Source organism: Nuphar pumila, chromosome 12, assembly GCF_984573655.1.
Source record: "Nuphar pumila chromosome 12, dmNupPumi1.hap1.1, whole genome shotgun sequence".
Taxonomy (NCBI): Eukaryota; Viridiplantae; Streptophyta; class Magnoliopsida; order Nymphaeales; family Nymphaeaceae; genus Nuphar; species Nuphar pumila.
The window spans coordinates 8,113,569-8,129,071 of NC_143260.1; the positions used below are offsets into that span (position 1 = coordinate 8,113,569).

Here is a 15,503-nt window from a genome sequence, read left to right on the forward strand (position 1 = left end):
TGAAGTGGTCCCACGTATCTATCTGAATCAAACTGTGTTTGATGTCTTTGCTTCCCCCCATAAAGAAAAAGAAGGCAACATCAATTTTAGACCATTGCCTTGGATTTGAGTCATTTTAAGGAACTTATCTAACAACTTAGCATCTCAGCTCCCAGTGAAGCACAATGGATCAGGAAGCTTTCTTATGAGTATCTCTTGGCGGATTACCACACCGCCACTAGAAAGAACCCCCTGGAGAAGGCGTTCAAGAGTACTATTCTTGGTAGTGAGTTCCAAGTTTTTCATCTCGAGAGTAGTTACATGGTCCCAAAGTTGAGGAACTTCGGTAAGCAAAGGCACCAGTTCAAACACTTTGTGTGTGCATGGCTTGCAAGTTGTTAACTTGTTCTCCAAGAGGAGTCATTTCTTCAACTCATGTCTGAAGAGTCTTCAATATCCACATACATGATTTCGTGTTGTTCCCCAACATTGGAAACAATGGAGCCAATCAAGTTGAGGGTGGCACTCATATGCACGTGTGCATTAAGCCGAACTACGTGGTCTTTAATCAGGCAATGATGTGGAATTGCCATGGGAGGTGACAAGGAACCCACTGTGGGAGGGGCCATAGAGACGCTTGAGGCGGGTGGTTGCACCCCAGAAGAGCTAACTTGCCCCTTCTTGTGTGCCGCTTGAGCAATCTCTTCCCCCGACATAATGAGAGTAGAACGACTATTGCTAGCACGTCTTTGACCCACAATTGCGACTTGCTCTGGTTTTCATGGGTTGAATTGGGAGCCTGTGCGGCATCTAGAGTGAGTTCTAGATGAGCCTTGAGAAGCGGGGGTGAATAAGTCCCAATAGCTACACGGTTCGTGGGCACTGTTGAGCCAAAGCTACTTGAGGAAGCAATGATAAAAGGCTACCACGTGGGAAGCGAATGCCCAATCAGAAGCACTTGAAAGGCCCAAGGAGGTGCGGACAAAGGAGCAACGATGATACCCAGAAGGGACAATCACCAAAACATGGGGTAACGTGTCAACAAATGCATGAGCAACATGCAAAGAAGACAAGCAAGAGCACATACAAAGCACTAAAAGTAACAAAAGACAATAACAATGTAATAGAGTGAAAGACACAATGTCCAAAAAGCAAATTATAATGAAAGACAACCCATGCACTTACAAGAGGCAACAACGAGACGGTCTTCAAAAGGAGCTCTACTTCAAAGTTTGCACACCTCCAAGCCATGGTTCGGCGTTCATGCGCACAACACATCGTTCGTGTAACAAACACCCCCATAAAAGAAAATTGTAGATAGACTCATTAGCAGGAAAAGAAAAAAACCAAACATGCAATCTTTCATTCTCATTATGTTTTACTTTAGTACATGGACACAAACCAGTGGCGATTTTCATATTCATTCTTATTACTAACATAATACACACACAACCATCATCCTAAGGTACAAAAGCTATTTTGGAACCAGAAAAGAAGAAAAACCAGTACACTATATTATATAATATAGATATTTTGCTATCTCCCTATACTAATAAACAAGGCCCCCTCACAAATGACAAAAACCCGCAAACAACCAGGTTTGGGGAGGGCTAGCAGATTCCAGTATTCTTAAACACTTTGCAGCCAGAAAATGAGACCCAATAATTTGCATCTATATTACAGGAAATATGTCAACTGCTGCTTCTTCCTTGAACCACCCTCCCCGAATAACTCATTCCACTGCTTCAATTCATTCATGACGGATCCTTCAGATGCAAAGCTTGATGCCACCTGTGGATGTAAAATCCAGAGTCAAAATATTAATTCATCGTGAAAGACAAAAAAGAGCAAAATTTTGATGTGGGAATAGGAACTAAGAAGATCATCATCATCAAGCCCTTTTCCAACTATATAGGATTGGCTTTGCGAGTCCTATTTCTCCATTTATGTTCATCTAAAGCTATAAGTTCAGCCACTTTACAGTCTTTCATGTTCCCTCTAACTGCCTCCTTCCAAATATTCAATGGTCTTCTTCTTTCCTTAGTTCCGTCCACTTGTTAATCATGTCTCATGATCTCACTAAGAAGATGCAATTAACTAAGTTATATGTCTCATAATAAATGGTAGCAAGGCCTAGACATGCTGTGCTGGTGGAGGTTTGAAAACTAATATTTAACTTCATAATTTGACTTACATGAACAGAATGATTCAATTATACATATCGACCATTGACAGAAAAACCAAAGAAGAGATATCAATACTGCAAGAAATAAGTCATTACCATCTCCAAAGACCAAAATCAGGGTTGGCTTGTCCTAATACTAACAAGTGTTAGGTTATCTTCCTTAGCTCAATGAGCGTGTGCGGCTCCACACCTGAAGCAAATAGCCTTCCCTGATATAGCAAGGTAGATCCGTCTAAGATCCTATGGCCTAAACGCCAGTTGCCAGTTTTGAACAATGGGGCAACCTCCCTCACAACGTGATCTCCACTTGAATACAAACAGTACCAAGTTGCACAAATGCTAGCTAGACACTATATAACAACCCAACCTCAGTAAGGAGCCCAAGCCATGAATTGACTTTTGTTATTACATGGAAATGGCTCTCACCTGATTCTTTGCAAACCTCATGTCTTCCATTGTTAAAGGCCGAAGAGTAATTACTGGTTCTTCCTTATCCCCTTCAGCAGCCTCAGCTTCCTCCCCTGCCTTATCAGGTTCTTCTGCTTTCTTCTTCCGCTCCTATCAGTTGCAGTGGTTTTAGACTAAGCTTGAAAACAAGATAAAAGTTATTGTACAAAGATCTCACCAAATGCTTTACCTTCTCCAATTCTTGCTGCAGTAGCTCCCTAACAGGCCTATATGCAGCAGTCGTACATAAATTCTGTACCAAAAGACAGAGCATTTAAAAGTCTGAAAAAGAGATATTGACGCAGTAGGTAAAACCAGATGCATGCACTTTAACTCACCTTCAGATCACTCCCGCTATATCCTTCAGTCATGGCAGCAAGTTCCTTATAATCAATTCCTTCCACGTTCTCTTTCGACAAGAGAGTCCTCAAGATTTGTTCTCTGTTTTCTGATGTAGGAAAGCCAACCATAATTCTGCGCACCATGTTCATGGTTATTGAAATAAATTGGACGCACAAGTAGATATACACATGTAAGCACTCCATACATGCAACTACCATGCAGTATACCTGCGCTCGAACCGTCGGATGATTGCTTCATCAAGGTCGAATGGCCTATTGGTAGCAGCAAGGACAAGGATCCGTTCACCTGGTTTTGTCAAAAGCCCATCCCAGTGGGTCATAAACTCATTCTTGATCTTGCGCATGGCTTCATGCTCACCAACTCTGGACCTCTGCCCAAGCATGCTGTCAACCTCATCCACGAATATGATTGTGGGGGAAACTTTTGCAGCAAGAGTGAAGAGAGCTCTGACATTTTTCTCATCTTCACCAAACCATTTAGAAGTGATTGTAGACATATTGACATTGATGAAACTGGCTCCAGCTTCATTCGCTATTGCCTTGGCAAGCATAGTTTTCCCCGTCCCAGGTGGTCCAAATAGTAATATACCTCTGCAAGGCTTTAGTAGCCCTCCTTTGAAGAGGTCGGGTCTTCGAAGTGGAAGCATGACCAGCTCCTGCAGTGACTCCTTTATCTCATCAAGGGCACCTATATCTGCAAATGTTACTCCAATTTCATTTGCAGGAATCACTTCAGGCCTGATGCGCTTCTCAAACTCATTATCAGGAGGAACTTCCTGTTCAAGAATGTAATACAATAATCTTTTAGTGACAGAAACATGATCATGTTATAAAAAATAGAAGACAGAAATAACAGTCAAAACTTCAGTCTGCTATAGGTATCATAAATAAGGGCAAAGGTGGTCAATCAGAGTTACAACACTGATGGAGAACTATATGAAAAAACAAGAAAACAAATTTTCATGAGAAAAGGGTAACAGCATGAAATACAGGTACCTTGGCTGGAGTCATCAAATTCCCATCCCTTTTCACTCCTGAAACTGGCTTCTCTGTCTCACCCTTGTTCTCAGCTGCTGCTGATTCACATTTTGCCTCGGGCTTTATGGCAGCTGCTGAATCTTCCTCCTCATTCCCCTGAAAGATGAAGAATTTGTGGGAGGCAGAAATCTTTGGTTGAAAATTCATTGGCCTTACACTAATAAAAACAGCCATACCTCGTGGGCATCTGCATTAGCTTCCAGTTTCAGAGTATCTTTGCCATCAAGCTTCCCTTCTTGGAATATGCTCAATCCATGTGACAGACTGTTATACAATGGTTGTATCGTGTGAAAAGATGCAGTTATGGGGCCTTAAAGAACAAAACAAAAACAGGCAACGTTTCTTACCTCTTGGATGAGATAACAAGCTTCCCATTCCTGTAGTCAGGATCCTTGGTGTGCATTAGGTGATAAGATAATGCAGACACCACTATTTCTTCTATGTAATTACTCAGAACCATTGTGTCCGCAAGGCAGATAGAACCAAGATCATCACAATCAAGATCATTTGCCGCTAGAACCTCGGTAATGTGGTTCCTGTTATCTTGAAACTGGATCATTTTCATGTCTTCTTCCAATTGTGTCTTCCAACTAACTAAGTGGTTCTCATCTTCAGGTGGTTTAATCTCAATGTTGTAAGGGAACAATAGAGATAACTTCTCATCCACTTCTCTAAAATCGTTATCAGGATCTAACATTCTTGAGCCAAGGATGAGAACAGATCCTGAGAGTTTCTTTAACATTTTCTCAAAAAAGGAGTAAATCCTCTGGGATCTAAAGAGAACATTCTCGATATCTCTGATGTAAAGAACGATAGGTTTTGTTTTTGAGACTGTGACCAGAACCTATCCAGTAAAACCAAAACTAAATTTGATCAGTCATACGCCAATAGTTTACAAAACTAAGCATAGGGTTAACAAGTGGCAAGAAGAATTATTCCCCAGAACAACAAAGTATACCAGCCTCAATAAAAGATTGAGAAGAGAGAAAAAAAAAGAAGACGCCTGAATGCAACTTTGCTTCCAGGTCCTAAAAGCATAAAGTGTAGGACTTCACCTTGTAAAGGGACTGTATAAAAACTTTCTCATCAAATGCCCAGCTACTAGTGCGCTTGAGAGGAGCTGAAATTCAGAACAGGCAAGGCAACATACAAGAATGATAAGAAGATATACTGTATAAAATGATATACAAGAATGGATATACAGCACAAATTGCATGAACCAGCCTTGGCATTGGTTAACGTTACCTGGATTCACAGGAGAACCCTGACATGCAAGGCTATTGATATCTGAAGCAGCTGAGGCATTTCTTCTAAGCTTTGGACCATTTTGCGTGCCTTCAGACCCTCTGCAGATAAATTGATAGGACATTCAGAGAAAAAACATATAGCCAAACTGAAGACAATTATAACTTAATTATCACAAAAATGATATACCTTAACCGCATATCCAAACCACTACTTTGTCTCCGTAAGGTCCCTGCAATGGAACCTATGAATAAGTTTGAATCCAGAAAAGTAAATATATGATAGGAAATTCTTGATACTTTACCATCAACAATGTCTTTAAAAGGTCTATAAAATCATCTTGACTTCCCATATGTCATAACTGAAGCAACTTTAAAAATTGACAACCATGATACTGTTCAGTCACAGTATCTGATAAATACTAATTCAGCCATTGAACAGAATGATCCCACATGGGATTTTAAACATGTTCCTGTTCCATTTTCTCGTTGTTCCTTTTTTTTTTTTTGGGGGGGGGGGGGGGGGGGCGCTAGGGTTACAAGACAGACTGCAGTATTAGCAGCCAAATGAGGTTATTAAAACCTGTCATCCAGCTTTTGCATATCATAGTCACAAATATCGGCTTCGGCTATATCTCAGCAAGGCAATTTCCTACGATAATATAGGTTTAGTTGATAAATCTTGGAAAAAACTCGGGGCTTAGTTTTTTTTAAATATAAAAATAGCAGAAATAAGTAAGAAAATAGCATGTTTAGATAATAAAATACACATGTAATAAAAAAAACAAGTAAAAATATAAAAGAAAAAAGAAAAACATAGCTGAGATATAGAGCAAAAAGTAAAAAGTAATTGATAATAATGTGATCTTCGTGTGATAATATCATGATATTATCGCGATATATCAATTTATGATATTATCAAAATGTCGTGATATTTTACCTTTAGTATCCTTTTATGAATTTATACAGATATTATAGCTATAATTTCAAAATATAGCCCATATCTGCGACTATGTTGCATATATGAAGATTATGCTGAAAAAACACCGAGAGTTGAGATTATACAGTTATCCTGCAGCTGCCAAAGAATTTGAGATATTGTACCAGCTGTAGTGGCATTGTCATGCCTTCCATGAGGAAAAGACAAGAATGACTAGCATGAAGGCTAATTTCTATGGCAAGAATATAACCATCTAACTCAATACCTTTAGGCTCCTCACGTGGAGGCAGAATGGAAAAGGAGCTCAAGAAACTTGACATTCTCTCCAATGTCATGTCAGAGATGGATCGCTTCAAAGTCTGCAAGCAGAGGATTAATGTTGCATGAAAAAGTACGAAACAACATTTGATTAAAATGGAATCCAATCTCGTTCACTCTTGGAAAGCTTGCTTCTCTTTTCTGCCAATAATGCATAGTGAATGCAGGAGGTAGGAAAGAAGGAGCAGGAGGAAATCATGTGGTCATGCACAGTGCATAAACCAGAACACAAGCAAGCATGAGACGTGAAAATTAAGAGAAACCATAAAAACTGCATCATGCACTCAAGTAACTGCATGTACAGACAAAAAGTCTTGCAATTTATCAAGGGAAAAACAAAAAAGAACTTACATCAGTGCCACAACTGCTGCTGCTGCTGCCATATTTGCTCTGTATCTGTAATTGAGAAAAGCCAGTTTGTTATCAGCCACAAACAAGTAATAAATATGAAAGTGATTAAATATGGTTCTTGGTTCTGACCTTTAAGGAGAAGTCGGTTACATCAAGTAGTAAGAGCTTGGCTTCAAAATAGTGAGCCAAAGCCTTGGCAAGCATTTGTTGATAAAGCTCTGTGGTCAAGGAAGATATTTAACCAACTTGAACAGTAGTACCAAAAGAAACTAAAAGTTCAGAAAGAATGGAATGGAATTGCACATAACATACCAGCAGGACCAGACAGTAAAATGGCCTGACTTGCTGGGGAAAGATTTCTTGTATATTTTGAAAAATCAGCCTGCTTTAGATGTACATATGCAGCACTTGTCAATAACACCCTCGTCTGCTCACTGTTGACATTGTAAGTGAACACATGTCAGTTTTTCTTCAACCAAAACACAAAATTGATACACTAATTTATGTGATAAAACACACTTTTAAAAATATAATGATGCAAAATCATTTCAATAAATTGTCAGAATAGTTTCATGGCACATTAAAGGGTACCTTTTAGAAAGACACCAGAATTTACACAAGCCTAAAATGATAATTTAAATAGCTCTAACCAAAAACGATAACTAGCAAACAACAAATCTGGCATGCATATTAATGGTATGTCCATGTTAAACCATTATTTGACCTTATGACCCAAAGGCCATCCACAAGATAAACTGCAACTAATGCAAGTGAATATGTATAACATAGTGAACAAACAAGTAAAAAACAAATCATGCATACATTGTACTAGATGAAATTTACTTTTTCCCATAAACCGGGCAGCCTACAAGACAACACTTGGTGAAAAAAATAAAATCAATACTGCCCCCATGTAAGACCTATACTAGACTGCGCCACTCTCATTTCAAAGTATGGTTCTGTATTGGAGCCCAGTCCCCGAACAGAAGTCCACCTCCCATAATATACTCTTGGTAATTATGAAGAAAGGCACTTGACGTTAAGCATAAAATTGCTATTGCACATTGAGGACACTCAAAGAGTAAAAAGACAGCTCGTGTAAATTGAGTCAAGAAGTATGTGGATAACATATCATGATAAGTATGGTAATGTCATGCCTTGGAAGTGCTAAAGATAGAAAGCAGCTGAAGATCAGTGTTATATGCTTGGCCCTCTCCGTGATGTTGACACACATATCAAAATGGTTACGGATGACAAACCCTGATTAACAAGCAAACATAAGGTCAGGGGAACCCCCCGATGGTATCACCATCAAGGTCCCTTGGATGGTGAGCATCCACTAGAGGAATGGCACCCAACCACCACGACTGGAACTTTTGCTCTCAACCATCCACTGCCGTTCAAATGTCCACTAGAGATGTTCTAGCTTTTGCCATGGATGAACAGCATCCAAGGGACCCTTGAAAGCAATGTTGTTAAAAATGGTTCACTAGGTGAATAGTTATCTTTAAAAAAATGAAAGCGATCTTGAATCGGCACCTTTTTACCATCAGATGGCATGTATCATTAAACAATAAAAAAATGTTAAAAAATTTAATTCCTTTAAAAAATATTAAGAAAATGAATTTGAATCAACATTTAATCGGCATCTTTAGGACTGAATCAGATGATTCACACCAATTTTGACAACATTGCTTGAAAGTTTACCGTCAGGAATACCCCTGACCTGATCCGCACTCTGGACTGATATCAAGAGGGGTAATTCACCTATACATCTACAGACATTGTTGGTGCAGAGCTACCGTGCACCACTCTAGCCTAGTTTCCAAACCAACACAAAGGTATGTTCCTATCATAGTGACAATGTTTAAAACAGCAAATATCAGCAACCAAATTCTCGTGTGAAATTGAAAACTTTTATACTTTTCATGCTCTTATCAGCAACAATAAGTAAATTAAAAAATAAAAAATACATTTTTATGATGAAATAAAATAAAACTATATAAAAATAAAGTTACACGTTTTTTACACAAAAATAGTCGTTAAAGATGTAAATATCATGGTAAAAATGCAATTTTACATTTTAACAACGATGTTGTGATATTTTGAAAATATGGCGAGAAATTGTTGTTTAAAACGTGTATTGATTCCCCCCACCCCAACAAAAAAAAAACCACGCTATTTGTCACTTAGGTACCTATACATCTATAGGTACCATTTGGTGCAGGAATACCTGTACACCACCCCAACGTGGGTTGCAAATCAGGACATCAAGTTATGGTCTACCCGGGCCATATTGGCAAGGATGCACTAATACAGACCCGCTACTCTTTTTTTTCATATCGACCACCAGGAGATGCTTGTGTAAATTACAAAGGCACCTTCCATTACATGATGACGAGATACAGAACATACCCAAACAGGCTCTTCGCAGGGAGGAGAGGATATATACATATGTGATATCACAACTAAAAGGAAAATATCCGTTTAGTTTTTCTACACAATATGGATACTTACATCTGAGAAAACCAAAGGCACACACATTACCCAACTTCCATGAGCATTCCCATATTTAGGAAGCTAGTAAAAAACGGAAGTCTCTTTCATCTATGATCATTTAGATGCGTTCCAGATTCCCCCAATCAATACAACAAAGAAAGCACACCAATAATCTAATAGTAAGAAGAAAAAAACTATAAATAGTAGAGAGTCAACCATAAAATATTTCCTAGAGTACCATGGCAGATTCTTCCTAGATAAAATAGAACAAAACGGATAAGATAACTTCAATAACAATAACAAATGAAAAAAAAGGAATCCTAGAGGGACACGGTTGATCCCTTTATCTAGATTATTGAAATGACAATGACCATAAGAATAACTTCCAAGAACAATATTAGTGAATGGAAGCATATAGAAACCCAGTATGTTGTTTCAGTAATAAAGGAAAGGGTCCAGTAAGCAATGCAACTAAGAAACTCTGCTCACTTGAGGTAATATGGGAACTCATCGAACGTGACGCTGCTATCCTTCCCGTCCACGATCTGCCGATGCAACTCTTGCTCGATTCGCTCGGAATTGATCGCCGAAGACGACCACGACGCCCACTTGCCCACAGTCTGGCTGGAAGCCAGACCCAGCCCAACGCCGACGCCGAGCCCGACGCTCAATGCGGACACGAGAATGCTCTTCTGCTCCATCCTCGTCGGAATCCCAAGCCTGCGTCCTTCGGAACTTGACCTTTGCTCGCCCTAACCCTAACATACAAAGAAACCCAACCGATCCTTCCCGCTGGCCCACAATCGACGAACCGGGAAGGAGAAAACCCAGATCGGTGCTGGAAATCAGGATTTATCCCGAAATTTTACCCTCTTTCTCAGGCGCAAACCCTGAAAAACTTCATTTTTACCGGAAAACAACCCCGAAGAGGCGCCAGAACCGAGAGATTCAAGGCGGAAGAGACGAGATGAAGCACAGGAACTCGATCTCAGCCAGAGAATCCCTTGTGGTTTGCTCGTCTCGACCGAATCGCGATCAAAACCAACAAAAACCAGCCCAGAAGCAGCTTCCGTTTCGGCCGTAATCCCGAACCGGAAAAAGACACTCGCCGTCACCGCACTCAAAAGAAAACGGATAGAAACGCACTGGTCCGGCCTTCAAATTCACCTCTCCGGAGAGTTTTCCACAAAAATCCGACGATATCCAGAGTTTTCCCGCTCCAACCAATCTGAAAATCCTGGAATCTCCTGCTCCAGCAAGAGAGAGAGAGAGAGAGAGAGAGAGAGAGAGAGAACACTAGATAGACGGGGACGATGAAGGGAGAATCCTGGGAAGGAGAAATAATCCTCGGAAATTCAGGCTCTCTCGAATCCCCGGACAACACGCTTCCACGAACCCGTTCGGACACCCTTCCTCGGGGAGGCCCCTATTTATAGGCGCCCCCCTGGCCGTTAGCGGACGGAAAAGTGGGCCTTCCGGTGTGCGGCCGGAATCCGGCTCCTGATGGACGGTGGTTGTTATTCATACGCCGCCGTGGGGTCAGCCTTTCTTTTCTTGCGTGTCCTTTTCCCGTCTTTTTAAACCCTCCCCCCATTTTCCGAGGGTCTCTCTCTCTCTCTCTCTCGCGGCTAGAGCCAAGAGCCGAGCTGTGGTGGCTCCTCTCTCCTGTCGACTTACCTAGTCTTTGGATGTTTAGATACCCAACCTAAGCCTTTTTCAAAGGGCTGGTAAACGAACCGAGCTTCAAGTGTTTAAGGCTGACTCATTCTTGTGACGAGCCAAACTGAGGTTGAGCTCACAAGAAGCTGAGTTTGAGTGGACTTGTTAAAAACAAAATACATTGTTTTAAATCTAAAAAATAAGATTACTTTTACTACTTAACAAGCTCATGTGAGTCAAGTCAAGCAAGATACCACCCGTTGCCCGCCTAGCCAGCAGGGCGATTACGAGGGTGATGAAGGCACCGGATCAAACCCTGGTGTGTCCATAGCTTTTAGAGGTGGGCCATGTAAGGCTGGATGGTCGCGGGGCTCTTCCTTCGGCAAGGGTTCCTCGTTATATATATATATAAAAAAAAAAGTCAAGTCAAGCAAGATTCTCATTGTTTGCGTTCAGCTTGCCCAGCCTATTTTACTGGCTGAATATGAGCAGAGCTGCAAGCGGCTTGGTTTGTTATCCAGTTCAAGACAAAAACACTAAGCAGCTTTTAAACTGCGTCGAACTTAGTGATCAAGGCCGCCTTGCGCTGCTGCCACATGATAGAAAGCGGGAGCTTAGGGTGCCAAATTTGGCGCCAGTTATTACCGGCGGCTCAACGTACTTACAAAGCTCGAGTCAAAGCCGATTCATGGTCGGCTTCCGCTTTTTCCCTCATTTTTTTTTCCTTTTCGCTTTTTGAAGAAAAAAAAATCTTAACATACACGTGTCAGTTACCCATTAGCCACGATGCCTAAACTAGTTTTTTTTTTCATTTTCTTTTTTCCGCCACTTTGCTTCGCACAGTTAGCTATCGAACGGGGAAGCTGACTCGGACGTCACTAATGACACGCAATCAAGGCTGCTGCCACGTCGGATGGCAGGTTTTTTTCCTTCCGCCCACGGCAAAAGAGCGACACGTAAGCGAAGGACAGCTGGAGGCACGTAAACCGACGGACGGTGAGGATCGAGCCAGGGAAAGGGGCCCCAATGGACGGCCGAGATCCTCTGTCAAGCGAAAGCGACAGGCGAAGGGAAGTGTGAACGGAGAATCGGTGCAGTTCCCCATGAAGATTCCATAGGTACGTTAACTTATCTATATTGAAATGACATAAATGCTCCTACTGTTAGGTACAATTGAAGAGTAATTGAAACGAACCATGGTTGAACCCAGTGTGAGCTTTGGTCCTTCACCCGGTCAACATTGACTTGGTTCAAGTTTGTAGGCTTGGTGAGGTATTTGGTGACTTTGACCGTAGGGCCTGAAATTAGAGAAGACTCCGAGCTGTCGACCTTATCAAACCCTCATGACTTGGCCGAGTTGCCAAATTGCTACAAGGCTTGGTCAGTAGATTGAGTCAACAAGCAACTATCTCTAGGTGATTTAGCAGTTGGTTGGTGGCCTTGAATGAGTCTAGTGCTGATGGAGAAGAGGACTGAGTCAAGAGAGAATTGGTCTCAGTCAGTTCAAATGGGAAACCCACTTATTATCACAGAGCTCCCCGAATCTATAAATGGCTCAGTTCTTGAGTAATCATTCGATTAAGTGCTCAAGCCCATATGCGATGCAAAAGAGTGTTGTTCACTTGGTTGGGACTTAGATGAGCCCATTTAACACCCTTTAATATATAGCAAGTCCACTGTGTCTCTGGTTCACTAAGGACCGGGATCATGGAACAGTTAGGCCAAGTCAAAACCCACTTCTTTGAAGTTTGAACCATGGGCCATACGCTTTTATCGAGGTTAATATGGTCATTTCATGAAATATACCTTTCCAAAGGTGTGTCCAAAAATCTTATAGTGGCCCATTGAATCTCATAGGCATTAATGCCCATTGGAATTTTCTCAGAGGTAGTGAAAATACAGTTTTGCTTTCAAACACGGACAACATCCCCGTCATGGTCCTCACTCAGGTCGTGTTTGTGTGTCAAGGAAAGTGAGCTTGGCGTGTCATTTTATATGTTGGATGTGGTTTCCGGTGAAAGCGATTCTCATGGAAGTCCGATTCCATTTTCACGGCAGATGAATCCGCAGGAGGGGGTGCCGCAGCACCCTATTTCGTAACATGCAAACGCCTTGGGATGTCAACGGGTCAAATGCAACACGAATTCAGATCCAATTAATAATCCGTTTCGGGTTTGGTATTGAGTTTTGCATTCAAACACGAATTCGATTAAGATATGAATCTGACTAAACTTGAATTCAAGTGGGTGAAAAGTACAATTAATTTTTCGTGGAAAACTCTTGATGGACCTGTCATTTTACATGTTAGATGTGGGTTTTTTTATGGAAACAGTTCTCATGGGAGTCTGATTCCATTTTCATGGCAGATTAATCCCCAGGAGGGGGTGCCGCAGAACCCCACTTCGTGACATGCAAACGCCCCTCATGGTCAGACCTCGGGATGTCAATGGGTCGAATGTAACCCGAATTCAGATCAATTAATAATCGGTTTCGGGTTAGGTATTCAGTTTTGCATTCAAACCCGAATTCAATTAAGATATGAATCTAACTAAACTTGAATTCGATTAAGTGGGTGGAAAGTACGATTAATTTTTTGTGGAAAACTCTCAATGGACGTGTCACTTTACATGTTGGATGTGGGTTTCTCATGAAAACGATTCTCATGGGAGTCTGATTCCATTTTCATGGCAGATGATGAATTTGTAGGAGAGGGTGCCGCAGAACCCCATTTTGTGACATGCACACGCCCCTCATGGTCAGACCTCGAGATGTCAGCAGGTCGAATGTAACCCGAATTCGGATCAATTAATAATCGGTTTCGGGTTTGGTACTGAGTTTTGCATTCAAACCCCAATACAATTAAGATATGAATATGACTAAACTTGAATTCGATTGAGTGTAAATATCAAGTTTTAAGCTAGTTGGATCCGGATTGGGTTTTATCTGATTTCATACAAGTCCGAATCGGAATTCAATTTCCATTATATCATAACCGATTAGGTCATTAATCCCACTCAGTAATATCTAGATCCAACCGGAGTCCGACCCTTTATATTTCGGACCCATCCAATTACCCTAGCCCTCTTGTGTCTTTGACTATACAACTTATTTCATTTTTGGCAAGTGGGCCATGACCATTCTACCTTGAGTAATCAATTTCTACCTCCTTTTGGGGGAAAAGCAGCATGTGCCATTTAAGGGCTTGAGGGATCTTGTAGATGTGTGGCATCACATCATACTTTCTATTTTTTCAAATGTTTGGTATCTATGTTGAAGACCAAAAAGCCCCCACCTATCTTTTTTTTCATATAATAAAAAAACAAATCTCACTCATAGAGTCTACGAGTGTAAAACCCAAGTCCATCTTCCTCAAAGGAGTACACCCAGCTCTGACCTCGCGGTGAAGGACCCACACCCATGTGTTTTGAACTCGTGATGTTTCGTTACTTGGTGTCATTTATGATTTGCTTTTACCAAATGAGCGAACCCTATGTGAGCACATCCGCCTGTCTACTTGCCAATACTTTGGAAGCGTTATCAGGTCCTAAACCAAAAGAAGAAGATAAAGAACAGGCGACAAACCTTTGCCCGAGATAGGCTCTCTCATCCCTCATTTAGTGAAGGAGAATATTTATATGTACACATTAAGTCACATTTGCTGGCACAGATTTAGGCCAGCCAGCTCGTCTGTAGGGATGCACACGAGCCGGGTTCAAGCCGAGCATGGGCCGGCTCGGTTAGAAAATCTTGTTGTTCAAGCTCGGCTCGACATAAATACCTTTAGTTTAATAAGATTTTTAAACATTCATGTAAAATGCTTTTTGAAAGAGAGGAAACTATGGGATTTGAAAGATGACTATCCATTGAAGTAAGATCTCTGTATATATATATATATATATATATATATATATATATATATATATATATATATATATATATATATATATATATATATATATATATATATATATATATATATATATAAAGAGAACTGGACATATTAGGTCCCATTTCTCATTATGCTCCCATACGGTAGATCTGAACCACTAGATATGTTTAGCATACTCCATTTAGTGAGAATCAACTCTTGGATCATGTTTTTTCAACAAAAAAATATATTTTTATGAGCCGAGAAAAACTGGTACCTTCATAGCCATTGATTTTAATCACCGGAAAAACATGTATACAGGTCAGATTCCAATGATCCAAAAGCTGGTTCCCACTAAACAAAACCTATAGATCACATCTACTGAGAAAAAAATATATAAAACTACAATTTTTGAAGGGGCCTAACGAGACCTAACCAAAAAGAGGGCCTAAGGATCACATTACTTATATATAAAATCTATTTTTTTTATAACTATATGAGCCGAGCTTAATTGGGCTTATCGAGCTGGACTGGACTGCCTATTCAAGCTCGGCTCGTTTATGTGTACCGAACCTGAATCCTTGTTTAAGCTTGGCTTATTTATTTTTTCTAA

At 40.7% G+C, this 15,503-nt stretch overlaps 1 protein-coding gene across 2 annotated transcripts; it reads right to left on the reverse strand.

The window, feature by feature from the left end:
• Nucleotides 1-1,321: 1,321 nt before the first annotated feature.
• LOC149819872 (uncharacterized) lies at nt 1,322-10,779 on the reverse strand. Of its 2 annotated transcripts, none has more exons than XM_089983418.1 (16): nt 9,853-10,779; nt 7,177-7,298; nt 6,994-7,082; nt 6,865-6,909; nt 6,461-6,554; nt 5,446-5,488; nt 5,257-5,357; nt 5,067-5,131; nt 4,359-4,855; nt 4,188-4,275; nt 3,970-4,107; nt 3,181-3,749; nt 2,950-3,085; nt 2,802-2,864; nt 2,591-2,722; nt 1,322-1,770 (listed from the first exon to the last, which is right to left on the reverse strand). In XM_089983418.1, the coding sequence occupies exons 1-16, from the start codon at nt 10,062-10,064 to the stop codon at nt 1,657-1,659; spliced, it is 2,508 nt and encodes an 835-aa protein (XP_089839544.1). In that variant the 5' UTR covers nt 10,065-10,779; the 3' UTR covers nt 1,322-1,656. The 2 variants fall into 2 exon arrangements, with proteins under 2 accessions (XP_089839544.1, XP_089839543.1); XM_089983417.1 differs by having other exon boundaries at nt 5,446-5,500; nt 9,853-10,774.
• Between the last annotated feature and the right edge of the window lie 4,724 nt (nt 10,780-15,503).

What these genes read in the sequence shown, in the direction of transcription:
- LOC149819872 (XM_089983417.1), bottom strand. Translation starts at nt 10,064, where the DNA reads ATGGAGCAGAAGAGCATTCTCGTGTCCGCATTGAGCGTCGGGCTCGGC. An exon ending in ATCCGACGGTTCGAGCGCAG is followed by an intron (nt 3,086 to 3,180) that starts GTATACTGCATG and finishes CATGGTGCGCAG; the next exon opens with AATTATGGTTGGCTTTCCTA. An exon ending in TGAGGTTTGCAAAGAATCAG is followed by an intron (nt 1,771 to 2,590) that starts GTGAGAGCCATT and finishes TTACATCCACAG; the next exon opens with GTGGCATCAAGCTTTGCATC.